Genomic DNA, 18,143 nt, shown 5'->3' with positions numbered 1-18,143 from the left:
TCTTCCACCAAGCTGCATGACCATACACTTTCCAACATTGTACTTCATTTGCTACTTCTTTGCCCGTTCCCCTAAACTACCTAAGTCTCTCCTGCAGGCTCTCTGTTTCCTCAAAACTACCCACTCCTCCACTATCTTTGTATCATCAGCTAATTTAGTCACAATCCATTAATGCCATAGTTCAAATCATTAATATACATTGTAAAAAGCAATGGTCCCGACACTGACCCCTGTGTAACTCCACTGGTAACTGGCAGCTAGCCAGAATAGGATCCCTTTATTCCCACTATCTGTTTACTGCCGACCAGCCAATACTCCACCCTCACTAGTAACTTCCCTGTAATTCCATGGGTTCTTATCTCGCTAAGCAGCATCCTGTGCGGCACCATGTCAAAGGCCTTCTGAAAATCCAAGCCCACCACATCTACTGCATCTCCTTTGTCTACCCTGCTTGTAATTTCCTCAACATATCTGTCTCTACCACCAGCCCAGCAGTGTGTTCCAGGCACTCATCACTCTGAGTAAAAAATTTAGCTCTGACATTTCCCAGACTTTCCTTCATTCACCTTAGAAGAATGTCCTCTGCTTTTGGACATCGCTGTCCTGGAAAAAACTATCTATGCCTCTTAGCATCTTATAGACCTCTACCAAGTTACCTCTCATCCTTCTTGGCTCTAAAAAGAAAAGCCCCACTTCCTTAACCTTTCTCATAAGTCATAAGTCATGCTCTATAATCCAGGCAGCATCTTGAAAAATCTCCTCTACACCTTCTCTAAAGCTTCCACACCCTTCCTATAATGAGATACGGATTGCCCACGAGGATTCTCTTGAACTTCCATAGAACTATGTTAAGTATCCTGACCAGTTGAATCTCAACCTGACATGGCAACTGCTCTGCCCTGGAACAACTGAAGCTGTATTAAACGCTGCCTAACCTTGTTGCATCCTTCCATTCAACCCATCCTCAGTGTGTCATTCCTTTGTCCCTTCTCCATCTTCCAGAACATAGAGGCACTAGCCTCCCCAGCATTGAGGACATCTTCAAAAATTGTCTGTAAAAGGTGACATCCATTACCCAGGACATGCCCTCTTCTCACTGCTCCCATTAGGAAGGAGGTACAAGAGCCTGAAGACATACTCAATTTTATGAATAGCTTCTTCCCCTCCACCATCAGAATTCTGATTGGATAATAAACTATCCCATAATCACTCACCCGATATTTTTGCTCTCTCTTTGCGCTACTTATTTAGGTTAATTTTTAAAATATATTTCTTATTGTAAATTATATATTATACAACTGTATGTACTGCTGCCACAAAACAACAAATTTCACTACATATGCCAATGATATTAACCCTGATTCTGATTCTGAGGAGCTTTAAAGCCTGAATGAAAAAGCTGATGAACAGCTTCTGCCCCACTGTTATCATACGAACCTTCTTCCATATTCCCTTCCCAGCTGTGTTGCCACCTTCTCAGTCTCTATTGTTTTACCTTATTCTAGCTGAATGGCAATAATTTGATCTGTATGAAGAGTATGCAAGACAAGCTTTTCACTGTCCCTGATACACGTGACAATAATAAACCAATTATCAATGCAGGCTGAGTACCCCTTATCCAAAATTCTGAATCCAAATTTTTATTCTGAGCACTGATGTGAAGTCACAAATGGAAAAATGGAAAACTCCGCAGTGCTGGGAAGGTTCCCAAGCAATGCACAGGTCTCTGTGCAGCACAGACAGTGAGAAGTGACCACACAACAGAGGTTAATGGAAAACAACGCATAAAACCAAAAATGCAGATCTCGGTCATGTATTGAAAGAGTGGATTCATCAGCGTCAGAGTGTACAAATGCTGCTTAAAGGTATGCTGATCATAAACTTAGCAAAAATCAATCAGTGAACTGAAAATTGAATCTAATTGTTTCACGCACAAAATTAATAACAACGTATAAAACTACCTCCCCACCCCCCCCCACCCCCCCCCCCCCCCCCCGCATCATAGTTCCTGTGGAACAGGCAGCTGCTTGAAATTGATAGCAGATGTGGAGCCAATCAGCAGTGAAACCCGATAACAGACGCAGTGAGGGGCGATCATTCAACTCCGACAGTCTGGGGAGGACCCAGCACCATCAACCCAAAACGAGGCGATCTTAAATGAATTATTTGCATCGATAATATGACAAGAGTTTATAGAGGTGAGGCAAAGTGGCATCAACTTCATGGACCTTGTACAGATTACATAGGTGTTTGCTACCCTGAGGCAAATCGAGATGGATAATTCCCTAGGGCCTAACAAGGTGTACACCTGGACCCTACTGGAGTTAAGTGCAGAAATTGCCAGGGCCCTAACAGAGATATTCAAATCATCCTTGGTGACAGGGGAGGTGCCAGAGGATTGGAGGATAGTTAATGTTGTTCTGTTGTTTAAAAAGGCTCTAAACAGAAACCAAGAATTTATGAGCTGGTGAGTCTAACATCAGTTATTAGAAAGGTATGGAAAGGTATTCTAAGGGATTGGTTAAATGAGCATTTGGATATGTGTAGACTGATTAGGGATGAGACAGGGATGTGCAGGCAGCTTCTTCCCAAACTGGCTACACTTTCCCATCTCAGCAATTTCCCCCTTGTTTACCATTGTTGGAAACTGTGCTGTGTGCTGTTTGTGACCACTGCCAATTGTCAAGCCTACCTGCACCCTGCTGCTCAACCACTCCTTCTCCTGCCGGGCCTCCTCGAGCTGCTTCTCATCCGGCACCAGTTGTCCGATGTAGGTGCGAAGTTGTCGGATCAAGGAGCCCTGGGATTCCAATGTACCTCTGGCTTTACTGCAATAGTAAAAAGGAAGAAGAATGCTTTATTTAATCGCACCTCAGGAAGCCCAGACATGTCTGATCATCACATAAGATAAGCATTAGCTTTATTTGCCACATGTACTGTGCTTTGAAGCGTACAGTGAACTGTATCGCTTTGTCTCAAATTAAATCAGTAAGACCTCCGTTGGGGGCAGCCTACAAATCTTGCGATGCTTCCAGCTCCAACATAGCATGCTGACAACTCACTAACTGTAACTGTGCTTCTTTGGAATGTGGGAGGAAGCCAGAGCACCTGTAGGAAAACCGTGCAGTTATGGGGAGACCGTTGAAATTTCTTACAGACAGCAACGGGAACTGAACCCTGATCTCACAGCCGGTACTATAAAGCATTGCACTAACTGCAACGCTGCTGTGTTATTGAGTGTGAACTTTAGGAAAGCAAAGTTGCGGGAACACACCAGTGCTATGCCAACCGCGCCCAAGAAGGCACGCACAATAATTTTGCTGGCAGGCAACATGTAGGGCTGCTGCTCATTTCTTTAAATTCCACCCATAATATAAAGATACACAACAATTATCTTTACTGCCAGGTGAAGCAGCAAATGATATTTTACAACCCGAGAGCAATGAGATATCTTCACAGGAAACGTCTCACACCGGCTCAACACCAGCTACATGGTTGTGAGACTATGTTACACTGATGATACATCTTTAAACTGGTGTACACATCAGTATTTGGAGAGTAAACTGTGGTGACAATACCATTTAGAAACGAATAGTCTTTTTAAAATATAAATTTAATAAATTTTGAACAGATTTGTTTTAAAAGCCTCATTTATTTCAATCAGTACTTTTATTCATTGTAAATCAATTAATAAGCAACAGGAATCATCCTTGTTCCTTAAAATGTTTTAATTAATTTTACTAGCTCATTAGTCAATGATAATTCTTGCATAAAGTTTAAGATGATCTTTATTGTCATATATACTTCAAAACTGACCGTGAAATGGATTGTTTGCGTCCACAATGAGCTGTGCTGAGGGTGGCCTACAAGAGCTGCTGTGCTTCCAGCGCCATAGCATGTCCACAACTTACTAACTCTAATGCAGCCAGTTTGTGGAGAGTTGTGTACACATCCTCTTCTCCAGGCAGACCCCAACCTGGGGTCCATGGACCCCCTTGCTTCATGGTATTGGTCCATGGCATAAAAATAATCATCAATTTGGGCTCACACTCTCAAAAAGGTTCACCAACCCTAGATACCATGGGCCCCAATATGTGCCAGGAGGTTGTCTGAAAATCCAGGGCTGTAGTTACAACCAGAGATCTGACAGACATCAAAGCATGTCAGGGTAAAGGGTGAACACACAGGATTATAAAATTACAAGGAGCATAGATTGGATCAGACACAAAATCAGGTTTATCATCACTTACATATGTTGTAAAACTTGTTAAGCCAACAGCACATTGCAAAGACATTTAAAAATCACTACCAGTTACCTTAAAATAAACTAGTACAAGGAACAAACATAGAATCTTTTCTCTAGGGCAGGGGAGTTTGGAACTTGAGGGAAAACATTGGAGATGAGAAGGAAGAAGTTTAATGAAGAGGTGAACGGAATGTTTTCCTCACACAGAAGGTGGTGAATATCTGGAGTGAGTGACCAGAGGAAGTAGCGTTGTCAAATAACATTGCCACAGTTAAAAGGCATTTGGGCAGGTTCTCGCATAGGAAAGGTAAAGGCATGAAGTGGGAAAATGCAACTAGCATACAAGCATCAGGATCAGCAGTGAAGGGTCCCTTTTCTGTACTGCATGTGGGAAATCCCGGGTTGACAGCTGAGAGTCCAGCACAGAACCTAAAGCCTTACGAGGCAGAGGGAGGAACTCAGGGACAACAAGACAGACCCAGAGTTTCACCTACCTCAGTTCTTCCTGCAGGGCATCCCGCTCCTGAGCTGTGGTCTCAAGAGTTGCCCTCAAGCGTGCTGCCTCGCCCCGGCTTTTCTCTTGACTCTGCTGCAGCTCTTCCTCCAACTCTGTCACCCTTCGCCGCAGAGCCTCCAGGTCCCCGTCCAGTGACTTAGGCACAGTTGCCAGCTGTTGGAACCGGAAAGAAAGGCTTATACCCACAGATGCTGGAATCTGCAGCTACACTAGTTTGTGGCAGGGGTGGAAATCCATTCATTCATATTTTTGGGATTCAGCATTATCAACTAATGACCCCTGAACTGGTTCAGACGAAACCTCTCCCTACTGCATTGCAGACATTTGGAAAAGGAAATACGCCCCTGGAAAATTCACCAAAAATTGAGATATGGAAGAAATTTACTGCCATTGAATTTATATAAAAAAGATAAATAAATGAATACACGCATTTGCTTTTTCAAGTCGCATTTCTTGATACATCAGGGAGGCATCTCCATCATGGGTTCTAGCCACCACCACTGAGGCCATCTTCAACAATCAGCGCCTCATGGAGGTGGCATTGCTGATTAAGGACCCTCACCATTTGGGACGTGCCCTCTTCTCATTAGAGGGGAGGTACAGGAGGGTGAAGATTCACACTCAATGTTTTAGGAACAGCTTCCTCCCTTCTGTATTCAGATTTCTGAACAGTCCACGAAGCCTGAACACTACCTCACCATTCCACTCTCTTTTTGTACTAATTACATTTTTATATATTTTATTGAAACACAGTAATTTTTTAATGTATTTTTATGTATTGCACTGTCAGTGATAATAAACCTGATTCTGATAAAAGATCAAGGTCTTTATTTGTCAAGTGTACATTCAAACATACAATGAAATGCATCGTTTGTGTCAATGACCGACACAGTCCGAGGATGTGCTGGGGGCAGCCTGATAATATTGCCATGCTTCTGCCGTCAGCACAGCATACCCACAATTCACTAATCCTAACATGTACGACTTTGGAATGTGGGAGGAAACTGGGGCACCTACAGGAAATTCAGCAATCACGTGGAGAACATACAAACTCCTTACAGATGGGGGGAAATTTAACCCAGGTCACTGGCAGTGTAAAGCTTTACGTGAACCACCAGGTTACCGTGCCTCACTGCATGTACAGCTTACAGAAAGTCATACTGTGGACTAGCACACCTCATAAGGTACGGGTCACCAGTGACTTGCTGGGCTATTTCAGTTGGCTATATTGTGGGCTCCGAGCAGGTAAAGATGGTAGATTTCCACCTGAAGGACGTTAGTGACAATCTGATAGTTTTTATGGCCTTAGATGTTAAGCGTCATAAGAAACAGAAACCCATCACAGGAGCACACAGTATCCATCTATACTAACCATGTTTTCTGGTTTATGAATTGGATTTAAATTCTTTATTCATGTTTTGATTGAACTTCATTCCTTGGATCACTTCAGTGTTATACAGCATGGAAAGAGGTCCTTCAGCCCACTTATCCATGCTGACCAAGAAGCCTACCTACACTAATCCGATTTGCCCATATCCTGTAAACCCTTTCCTAGCCAAAAGTATTTTAAACACTGCAATCCAATCCAGCTCTGCCGGCTAGTCCAGCAGTTTAACCACTGCGCCAAGCCTTACCCCTCTGACTCTGTAGGTGTGGGAGGTTTGAGATCAGTGATTGAGAGAGTGGAAACAGACCCTTTAGTCAGTCATGTTCATGCCAGCCAAGATGCTCATCTAAGCCACTCTCATTCACAGGCCCATATCCCCGTAAACCTTTCCTATCCATGTCCCTGTCAATATGTCTTTTAAATGTTATTGTACCTGCCTCAAGCATTTCCTCTGGCAGCTCAAAATATGTAAGGAAGGAGTTAAATTCAATTGCCTCTTGGCATGTGCTGAAATGCATAATAGAAAATTGAGTTTTATAAGACAAAATGGTGTAGGTCTGGACAGTGGGAATGTTCAAAGTAAAAGGGAACCATTCCACCGTGAATGCTTTGAGAACTGGTTTACAGCCCTTTAAGTAGGTAATATTGAAAAACACTCTTGCCGAGATAGGCAAGGCGATTGTGCAGGTGCAGATACCACCAGGTTCTACACCATGGAAAGTGCGAGGATAAAGGGTAGGTACGGTATAAAAATGGGGCAATTTCCTTGTGTGAGGAGAAAGCTTCTCTTAAACCGGGTTGCGACTGGTGCTTAGAGATGAGAGGTGAGAGATACAGAGAGAGAGTTAGGGAGATATATGAGAAATATACTGTATATATAGGGCGCAATATATAGAGAGATAGTGATAGAGATGGAGAGAGATGGGGAGAAAGAGAGAGACAGATACATTTGTGCTTCCCTCCGGCAGTGAGTTGCTCAGTATTTGGTTCTTTAGGTTTAATTTGTTTACTTTACGACCTCATTAACTATTTTTCTTTCTTTCTTATTTTATTTTATCCTTTCTATTACTCTAATGAACTAATTTCCTCCAATTTTGAACATGTGCCCAGGGCCTTCCTTGTTTGGAGAAACCTCTTGCTGAATTGGAAGAGAAGAGACGAATTTAAAAATTATTTCCATTATCAAATAAAAAATATTCACCCCCCCCCGGATATTTTCATGTTTTTTTTACAACATTGAATCACAGAGGATTTAATTTGACTTTTTTGACACTGAATACAAAAGACGCTTTCCTGTCAAAGTGAAAACAGATTCTACAAAGTGATCTATATTAATTACAAATATAAAACACAAAATAATTGATTGGCCAAGCATTCAACATCACTCTCCTTTAATACGACACACCAAATCATCACTGGAGCTGCCAAATGGTTTTAGAAGTCACATAATTAGTTAAGTGGAAATCTGTTTTTGGAGACCTGTGGGCAGTCAAGTGTTTCAATTGATTGTAGTAAAAATACACCTGTATCTGGAAGGTCCGACTGTTGGTGAGTCAGTATCCTGGCAAAAACTACGTCATCAAAAGAACACTCCAAGCAACTCTGCGAAAATGTTATTGAAAAGCAGAAGCCAGGGAATGAATACAAGAAAATTTCCAAGTCACTGAATATCCCTTGGAGTACAGTTAAAGCAATCATCAAGAATTGTAAAGAATAAATTTGCCTAGAGCAGGCCGTCCTCAAAAACTGACCGTGCAAGAAGGGGACTAGTGAGGGAGGCTACCAAGAGACCTATTACAACTGGAGGAGTTACAAGCTTCAGTGGCTAAAATGAAGAGAGACTTTGCCCAGGTGCTTCTCAAGTCGCAGCTTTAAGGGAGAGTGGCAAAGAGAAAGCCACCATTGAAAAAAACTCACATAAAATCTCGGCTAGAGTTTGCCAGAAGGCATGTGGGAGACTCTGAAGTCAGCTGGAAGGAGGTTCTATGGCAGATGAAACCAAAATTGGGTTTTTTGGCCATCAAACTATGTTTGATGTAATCTAAAAACACACCATCCCCACTGTGAAGCATGGTGGTTGGCTGCATCATGCTGTGGGGATGCTTCACCGCAGCAGGCCCTGATAGACTTGGAACGTAGAGGGCAAATACAGGGAAACCCTGAGGAAGGCCTGATACAGTCTGCAAGAGAACTGTGACTTGGGAGAAGATTTGCTTTCCAGCGAGGCAATGACCCCAAGCACGAAGCCAAACCTACACCAGAGTGTCTTAAAAAAACAAAAAAGTTAATGTCCTGGAGTGGGCAAGTCAGAGTCTAGAGAATTCAACTGAGAATTTGTGGTTGAACTTGAAATGGCTGTTCATTCATGAATCTGATGCAATCTGACAGAGCTTGAGTAGTTTTGTACAGAAGAATGGGGAAAATTTACAGTATCCAGATGTGCAAGGTAATGGAGACCTATCCACACAGACTCAAGGCTGTAATTGCTGCCAAAGGTACATCTACTAAATACTGACTTGAAGGGGGTGGATATTTATGTAATCAATTAGTTTGTGTTTTATATTTGTAATTAAATTAGATGACTTTGTTCAGATTTGTTTTCACTTTGACAAAAAAGTCTTTTTTCTGTTGATCAGTGTGAAAAAAGCCAAAATCCACTGTGATTGAATGTTGTGAAGCAACAAAACATGAAAACTTCCGGGGCGGTGGGGGGTGAATACCATTTATAGATACCGTACATGAACCACACTCATGTGAAGAAGTTGCCCCTTCGGGTGCATTTAAATCTTCACCCACTCATCTCAGCCATCAAGATAAAGGAAATTTGAAGCAATAGCACTGCCGGGAGTTGGTGCCAAGCATCTACCATCCTGCTGACCTGCAAGTGGTTGTCCCTGCTTGTGTCTTCTCTCAGCCAGGTCGAGCCACCTCGTTGTGCCCTCCTCCTCAGCTCCGTCGGCTCTCCCTGCTGCTTCCCGGCCTCCAGGGGAGAGTGGTCCTGTTCCTGCACTGCTTGAGACTCACGCCGCTGGTCCTCCATCTCATCCCAGCGGCGATGCTGCCGTGGGGCTGCGCCCAGCCTCTGCAGCTCGGCCCTCAGCTCTCCCAGCTGCTCACCCAGGCAGGCAAGCAGATGGTCCTTCTCAGCTACGGTGGCCACCTGCTGCGCCAGCCTGTCCCTCAGCAGCCCCGCCTCCAGCTGGGATGCCTCCCGCCTCTCCTCCGCCCGTCTGGCCAGCTCGTGGCTCGGGGGTGATCTCTCCTGTTCTGACAACCTATGCCGGTTGGTAGACAACAGAATTAACCAAAATAAGCTTTATTCATAATAAAAAATTTAAGGACTAAACAGTGCCACTCACGTGGTCCCTTGTGGTGATTCACTACTACAATAATTGAGGGACTTCTTCACTCAACCTGGACCCTCCCTGTCCAGTAGCAGAAGAAACCCAGACGCCTTCCCCCACTGACCTCACTGCACTGAGCTTCAGTGCGTCCCTCAGCATAGCCCTGCAGCCGGTCAGCAGCAATCCTCCATGGACATCTCAATGTGCTGGAGAACCAACGAGTTTTGGCAGACTAAAGGGCGTGTTTCACTGAGTTGGTCACCTCCCAACAACACGACGCCCGTCTTTCTATGCGTTCCTGCGAACAGCCTGTAGATCAGAGTGTCCTCTGTCACGCAGATGCTTGGGTTGAAACGTGACACAGGCCCTCACACCTTTCTCCACACTCACTTAGCAAACCCACAGTCCACAAAGAGGTGAGTGACCATCTCGTCCCCACTCGTCACCTCGGGGCAGCACAGAGTGGGGTGATGCTCTGGGCAGGCAGCACTGACCAGACTGGGAGGGCCCCTCTCACTGCCAGCCAGGCAAGGTCTTAGCGCCTGTTGTTGAGATCCGATGCTGATGCTTTCTGTTCAAGGAACCATCACACTGTGTCCATCAAGTCCTTCTGCAAGACTTTCTGTACTGACCACTACCTTTTGGACTTCTGGTCAAAGGCGATTATCTGGAAGAACTTTTCAACGGAGGACAGGTAGTGTGGCACTATCCAGCAGACTGGGACATTGTGTGGCAATGGGTTAAACTCATACTTTGCAACACCAGGGACAGAAAGGACTTCAGCACATGGTGTCTTTGATCCCATGGGTTTGGAAATACAGTAGATTCCAGTGCAATGGGCCATCGGTTAACCAGGGCAGCTGCTTATCTGGGTCAACACTTAAAACAACAAACACTACTGGAGAAAATAGCCAGGACTCCCTTCATTTATTTTGGACACTATTGGGACAGGAGAATGTTGCTGAACAGTTCTAACTAGCATCAACTGTGTGCGCTTATGTGGCCTTTAGACATTATACCGTGTTTAGAGCAAACAGTTTTTAAAAGAGCATTGCGTTACATTATCCATTTCAGATGACAGACACCAATTCAAAAAAACGTGATTTTTTTAATCCATTTGTTTTTAATTTTGACTTTTAAAAATTTCAGACCCTTGCCAAGATGCCACGAAAAAAACTGAAAATACTCGAATTTACCCTATACTGCAATTTACACTGGATAAATTTCTCCAGTGACAATAACTGTAATGGAACTAACATACAGTTTTATAGAAATACAGTAGTATTAGTGGTGCTTTAAATTGTTCTGTATTTCATTTAAATAAATAATTTGTTACTCAGTTTAATGGTAGTTTGTCTTTTTTATACCTTTTTAACTATTGCCATGACATTTCAGCTAATTGGGGCAGCTCTTAATTGGGCCAAAATGTATTGGTCCCGATGTGTCCCAATTAACTGGAATCCACTGTACTGAGCTTTGGTGAGTAACTGGAAGCAGTTTGTAACAGCACACACTGTATCCAGTGGTAGACTGAATGTTTAGAATGGTAGACAGAGGGACACTTAAGCGATTTGCTTCGTCTTGGAGGTTGTCAAGCTTCCTTAGTACATCAACGTACCTGTCTCTATTGCAAACCCTTTCCTTTTCAAATTTGCAACAGCCCCTGTTTGGCGACCTCTGCCCCCTCCTCAGACATTCATTCTCTTGCCTCAGTTCCAGGATGTCTTTGGTAGCCTTGGCCAGGGCAGCCCAGGGGTTTGTGTCCACTGGCGGTGGGGCATGGGTTCGACTGCTGAAGTGTGATGGTGGAATCAGATCCTCTGGCCCTGTTGACGAGAACAGGTTTACTTAAGACACTCTGCGACATATCACCAGTGGAGCAGAATCTCTTTAACCTTCTTTGAGCCTTCACATAATTCATCTATAATCAGCTATTTATTGTTTTTCTCCTTCTAAACTGGAGTTTCATTATAATGATCTTCCTTGAAACACAATGCTGTTAACTCTTCTGTTAGACTATTCCTAAATTTGCATTTCAGCAATGGACTTAATCTTTCATGCCTTTCTCTATATACTTGAATTCCCTACAAACTGTAGAACAACATGATCATAGCTCCTAACACTACCATGGCTTTACTTAGACCTTACCTTGTTTCCATTCTGTTGTATTGACTGTGTAATGCATATCGTACAACTGATGTTGAAAAGGTTCACTGCTGATTATCACTACCAGCAAGTTCAGGTTTAATTGTCATTCAACCATATATGAATAACCACGAATGCAACCAAACAAAACAGCATTACTCTGGGACCAAGGTGCAAAACACAACATTCACACACACAGCACAAAGCACATACAAGATATCAGTGAAATATAGTCACACACAAAAATATTTCGTTCAAGAATGTTGCAGCAGTGTTCAGTTGACAGTACAGCCTGTCTTCTGCCAAACAATCCCTATGGAGCAGCACCGACTCCAGCTTCAATGCCGCACCACACCACCAACTCCAACGCCTCTCTCCTGGGCAGCTGTAAACAGGCAACACTGCAGCTTGAGGCCCTTTCCTTATGACGACCAACATCCTGCAGCTCCCCCGCCATCCATCCATAAATCAGTGAATCCGACTTACAACATTCCACCTGAACAGTGTTCAACAGGGTTTTGTGATCACAAGATCACACTGCTCACTGGTGTCAGACTGCACACCGACTACTCCGATGCCTCTCTGACGCAGGCAGCAGCAAAATCGGCCCCGGGCCCAGCACCTTTAGTTTCTCTGCCAACAAGCAAGTCGCCGATGGTATAGACCTGCAGTATCTTAAGTTCTTAACATCCACATGGTTGACCCCATAGAAGTCGCTGCAATCAAACATGCCACCATCTTGCCCTGCTCTGTTCCATTCACAAGCAAGAGAAAATCTGCAGATGTTGGAAATCCAAGCAACAGACACAAAATGCTGGAGGATCTCAGACTGTTTGGCAGAAAGCATCATGATCACATCTATGGAAAAAGAGTATAGTCGACATTTCAGGCCAAGAGCCTTCGGCAGTCCTGCCAAAGGATCTCAGCCCAAATCATTGACTGTATTTTCTTCCACAGATACTGCCTGGTCTGCTGAGTTGCTCCTGAATTTTGTGTGTGTTGCTCTTTTCCATATCCAGTTTGCTATGTGTAAAACCACATACAATGCCCTCTAATTTGTGTCACCCATTTGTATAGACAAATACTTTCGACTTCTAGCTCACAAAGCAATCTCTTAGTTATTAATGCATATCTATTTCAAAAATCTTTATGCCCATAGCTATCGATAGGGATAACCCAAATCTCATACAGCTCAACATTTCCTCAGTATTACTGCACATCATAAACCTGCACTAAGTTGCAAACCTCTATGTACACTGCAGAAATTCTTTACAGAGCTAGAAGTTTGCCCCTTTGTCAAAACATCTCTCTGTTTCCTGTATTAGAACACAGAACAGTACAGCACAGAAGCAGACCATTCAGTCCACAACTTTGTGCTGAAGCAATTAAATTAGTAATCAAATGTGGACATGGACAGGATATTTCCAATATTGGATGAATCCAGGACCAGGAGGCATATCAGAATACAAGAGCATCCCTTTAGAACAGAGATGTGGAGTAATTTCTTTAGCCAGAGGGTGGTGACTCACAGAAGCCTGTGGAGACCAAGTCATCGGGTAATTCAAAGCGGAGGTTGATAGCTTCTGGAATAGTCAAAGCATCAAATGTTACGGGGAGAAGACAGAATGGTGTTGAGAGGGAAAATAAATCTGTCATGATCGAATGGCAGAGAAGATTTGATGGCTTAATTCTGCTCCTATGTCTTATGGTTGTACATCAGAGGTCTAAAGCTTTCTCGACTACATCACCAAGTCTTGCTTCAACTGCTTCTAACATCAATAGAATCTGTGTCCTTATACTAATGATTTCACAGTATTTTCCCCACACCAACTGGACTTGTCTCCTATAAAAATAACCTATAGTTTTGTCTCCTAACTTTGACATCCACTAATTCTGAACCAACCACACCTGATCGTGTCTCTCCATACAAATCCCTCTGCACCAGGGAGATTCTGATCACTCTACACTAAGAATACACTGATAACTCCACACCGGTCACTTCGCACCGAAGATACACTGATTACTCCGTACCAAGGATATACTGACATCAGCATGTCACTCGCTGTACCAGAGTCCCACTTGGTACCATCCTCCTGCCCATCCACACTAGTTCAGGAATCTCAGCTACATGCAGGTCATTCCCCACATCGGCTCTCCCCATCCCAGTCACATCACCACTCTCTTGATATCTTTTCCTCTATATTTTGTACCGATTTTGCCCCCGAAAGCCGCCGGTGGCTCCAGCCCTCTGCCCGGCCTCTCCGACATCACTCTCCTGGTCCTGCTGCCGTTACTTGGTTTGTTGTTGCTCTTCTTCCAGTGATGTTTAATGACGGTTGGCAAGCGGTGCAGTACCGCCACCTATTGAGGTGGAGCGTGGAGCAAATTACTTGGTTTGCTTCTCCCCTCCGTTCACTATCATCGTTCCCTCCCTCTGTCCCTCCCGCTCGCAGAACCGCCAACCCCACGCATCCACCGCCACAAACACTCCGCCCGGCTGTTACATTTTTTACCGTCCGGCTGGAGAACGCCTGCCACGATCTATCAGTCCCCCCGAACATCGTGTGCTGGTACAATTCCCGCTCTGAGCGCTGTCAGTCCTCGGAATGATATTGAGAAATATATCTGACATAACCACTATATATACCTGAAATATAATCACTATGTATTAGCTATTTACTATACTATGTAATCACTTCTAGGTACTGAATATTAGTATGTATTATTTTACTAGACACATTTTGTTATGTGTTGTTTTCATTAGATACTTTGTACTCTCTTAGCTGCATATTATGGCACTTACAGAACACCTGTTTGTTTGCGTCTCCTGGTCATTTCACGTAACCACGACAATGACGGCCTCCCCGACTGCGCGCATCTATATATTTGACAACTGAGCTTCCCCTTTTATCTTTACGATCCCGATAAACTTAATCAGTCCTGGCGAAAGATTTTGACGCGAAAGTTGACTGTCCATTCCCCCCCCCCCCCCCCACAGATGCGGCGTGACCCCGTTTAGTTCCTCACGCATCTTTTTTAAAACCAATTTTAATTGTGTATAAAATGTAGGACTAAATTAATTTCTTTTATGTGTCAAAAGAGGGCATCCATCATTAAGGTCACAAACGCTGCAGATGATGGAAATCCGAAGCAACATACACAAAGTGCTGGGGCAACTCAGCAGGTCAGGACACCATCTATGGAATAGAACCAAGAGATGACGTTTCGGACCGAGACCCTTGCTCAGGACTGGAAAGGAAGGGGGGAGACAACAGAATAAAAAGGTTGGCGGTGAAGGAGGAGACCAAGAAAGTGATGGGTGAAACCAGGTGGATGGGAAAGATAAAGGAATCTAAAAGGAGAGCAAAGTGGAAGGCAGAGGGGCACCAAGGGGAGGTGATAGGCAGGTGAGAAGATGTAACAGGCCAGAGTAGGGTAATAGAAGAAGAGTGGAAGGGGAGGGGTTTTTTACCGGAAGAAAAAATTGATATTTGTGCTATCAAGTTGGAGGCTGCCCAGGTGGAATATAAGGTGTTGCTCCTCCTCATTGAGGGGGATTCCATCCTGGCACAAGAGGAGCCCATGGACCAACATGTGAGACTGTGAATGAGACTCAGAATTAAAATTTTGGGCCACAGGTAAGTTCCGCTTTTGGCACGGGAGCAAAGGTGCTCAATGAACTAGTCCCTCAATTTATGACGGGCCTCACCAATGCAGACAGGGTGCACTTGGGGCATCAGATACAATAGACAAGCCCAGCAGATTTACAAGTGAAGCGTTGCTTCATATGGAAGGATTGTTTGGGTCCTTGAATGGAAGTGGGGGAAGAGGTGAATGGGCAGGTGTAGCACTCTGGCCACTTGCCAGGAAGATTAGTGGGGAGAGACAAATGGACAGGGTATCATGGAGGGAACGATCCCTTCAGAAAAAGGGAAGGGGTAAAGATGTGTTTCAAGGTTGGATCCCATTGGAGATGGCGGAAGTTGTGGAGAATGATGTGTTGGATGCAGACACTCATAGGGGGGTAGATAAGGACAGGAGGAATTCTGTCACTGTTAAGACAATGGGAAGATGGAGATATCTGGGAAATGGAGGAAATCCAGGTGAAGATGGAGGACAGTTTTTAAGTCCTGGGAAGGAAAGCCTCAACCTGGGAGTTTGTCTCCAGAGATGAAGACAGAGAGATTGAGAAAGAGAAGGGAGGTGTCAGTGATGGATCAAGTGATTTTAAGGACAGGATGGAAGTTAGAGTCAAAGTCAATGAAATCGACAAGCTCAGCATGGGTGCATGAAGCAGCACTATAGCAGTCGTCAATGTAGAGGAGGAAGAGTTGGGGCACGTTGCCAGGGAAGGCTTGGAACATAGACTGTTCTATGCAACCAACATCCAGGCATAGTAGGGACACATGCAGGTGCCCATGGCTATCCCGTAAGTCTGGAGAAAGTGGGAGGTACCAAAGGAGAAATTGTTGAGATGAGGATCAGTTCTGCCAGGATGGGGGTGGAGGGACAATAGTCAACTGCTATATTGAGGAAGCAGGGAACCTTAAGGCCTTCTTGATGAGGGATAGAAGTGTATAGGGACTGGACATCCATAGTGAAAATGAGGTGGTCAGGACCATGGAATTGAAAGTTAGTGAGGAGATCAAGAGCTTCGGAAATGTATTGGATGTAGGTGGAAAGGATCGACTAGGCTTATACTCACTGGAATTTAGAAGATTGAGGGGGGATCTTATTGAAACGTATAAAATTCTAAAGGGATTGGACAGGCTAGATGCAGGAAGATTGTTTCCGATGTTGGGGAAGTCCAGAACGAGGGGTCACAGTTCAAGGATAAAGGGGAAGCCTTTTAGAACCGAGATGAGGAAAAACTTCTTCACACAGAGAGTGGTGAATCTGTGGAATTCTCTGCCATAGGAAACAGTTGAGGCCGGTTCATTGGCCATATTTAAGAGGAAGTTAGATATGGCCCTTGTGGCTAAAGGGATCAGAGGGTATGGAGAGAAAGCAGGTACAGGGTTCTGAGTTGGATGATCAGCCATGATCATACTGAATGGCAGTGCAGGCTCGAAGGGCCGAAGGGCCTACACCTGCACCTATTTTCTATGGTTCTATGAAAGGGACTGAATCAAGTGGGATGGAATGAAGTCAAGGTATGAGAAGATGAGTTCAGTGGAGCTGGATCAGGCAGGGACAAACACCTTACCTGGACAGTCAGGTTTGTCATTAAATACCACCATTATCCACGACATGCCCTGTTCTCATTGCTACCATCAAGGAGGTACAGAAACCTGAATACGCACACTCAACAGCTATTTCTGCTCTGCCATCCTACTTCTGAATGGACAGTGAACCATGAACGCGACCTATTTTTCTCACCTCTGAACTATTTATTTAATTTTATTTTTCTATACACTCTTTATTGTATTTTATAGTTTTCATTATTATGTAGAGATTACTGTTGCTGCAATCAACTAATTTTATGACATATGCCAGTGTTATGACACCTGATTCTGTTTCTTTGTGTGCACAATCTTCTAAACCATTTTAGTCTATTTACAGTTTAATTATATTTTACCTCCAAAGATGCTGCCTGGTAGGCTGTCTATTTCCAGCATTTTCTCCTTCTGGTTTGTAACAACATGTCTGTTTGCTTTTCAATCATAATTTTATATAGTTAGGCTGTTGCCCGTATTCAAATGCCAATGAAAATTAAACAGATCAATTCTGATGGCGAAACAATTATTAAAATATCCTTCATTATACAATAGTCCCTCTGGCTAAGATAAAAATTATTTGAAGGGAGGAATCTCCTTTTCTGTGACAGGTGCGGGAATTGTCGATCACTAAGATGCAAGTTCCTTTAAATTAGGAAATGACTGAAATTTAAGAACAAAACAATGTTGTGGAAACTTATAGCTGTTAAAGCGAAACTCCATTAATGTTTCAGTGCTCACATTAATCTAGCAACCACATGGTTCTGTAAACAGTGGAATCCCTGGCTTCATTCATTGCCATCATCGTTTGTTAAATCAAAAGAGCGACATATGTATAGCTATCAAGGGAATGGATGCATAAGGGACTATTGCAGGAGAGTGGTGACTGAATTATTCAATAGCGGAACAAACACGGGAGTCAGAATCGCCAGAATACTTTTATTTCCTAAACTGTGTTTAATATCATAAACCAGTAGACTGAATTTGACGCGTACAACATTCATTGTTACTGCAATTGATACTCCGTTCATTGCAGCTCAACGTCACGAAGAATTTTTCACTGAAATATCTGCGAAAGGTCTGACAGATCTGCTTGGCGCCGCTCTCCAAATGATCACGCCCGCCTGTATGAAATATGGCGACAACCCGTCTGTTGTCCCCAAATGCGCACGCGCAGCAGGGGCGGGATCCGCCTTAAGATGAAGTCTCGCGGGGTTGGCCGCCGTTGCTCCAGCGCGCCAATTTTCAAAGTCGCTTCCTGTAAACAGAGGAGAAGAAAGAGAAACAA

At 43.9% G+C, this 18,143-nt stretch overlaps 1 protein-coding gene across 3 annotated transcripts in view; it reads right to left on the bottom strand.

Annotated features, from left to right (window-relative positions):
* cchcr1 (coiled-coil alpha-helical rod protein 1) overlaps positions 1–14,095 on the bottom strand; it is a 46,537-nt gene extending 32,442 nt beyond the window's left edge. Inside the window, exons 1-5 of one of the 3 annotated variants that reach the window (XM_059970984.1) lie at positions 13,850–14,095; positions 11,113–11,320; positions 9,029–9,425; positions 4,741–4,916; positions 2,693–2,828 (exon numbers count right to left, since the gene is read on the bottom strand). In XM_059970984.1, coding sequence (XP_059826967.1) covers positions 2,693–2,828; positions 4,741–4,916; positions 9,029–9,425; positions 11,113–11,320; positions 13,850–13,907 — 975 coding nt within the window. In that variant the 5' untranslated portion in view covers positions 13,908–14,095. The remainder of the gene's footprint in view (positions 1–2,692; positions 2,829–4,740; positions 4,917–9,028; positions 9,426–11,112; positions 11,321–13,849) is intronic. The other 2 variants (XM_059970982.1, XM_059970983.1) reach the window with 2 other exon arrangements.
* Between the last annotated feature and the right edge of the window lie 4,048 nt (positions 14,096–18,143).

The sequence above is a fragment of the Hypanus sabinus genome, chromosome 5 (assembly GCF_030144855.1).
Source record: "Hypanus sabinus isolate sHypSab1 chromosome 5, sHypSab1.hap1, whole genome shotgun sequence".
Lineage (NCBI taxonomy): Eukaryota > Metazoa > Chordata > Chondrichthyes > Myliobatiformes > Dasyatidae > Hypanus > Hypanus sabinus.
Note: the sequence above shows the minus strand (reverse complement) of the source record. Positions and strands in the feature narration are given on the sequence as shown.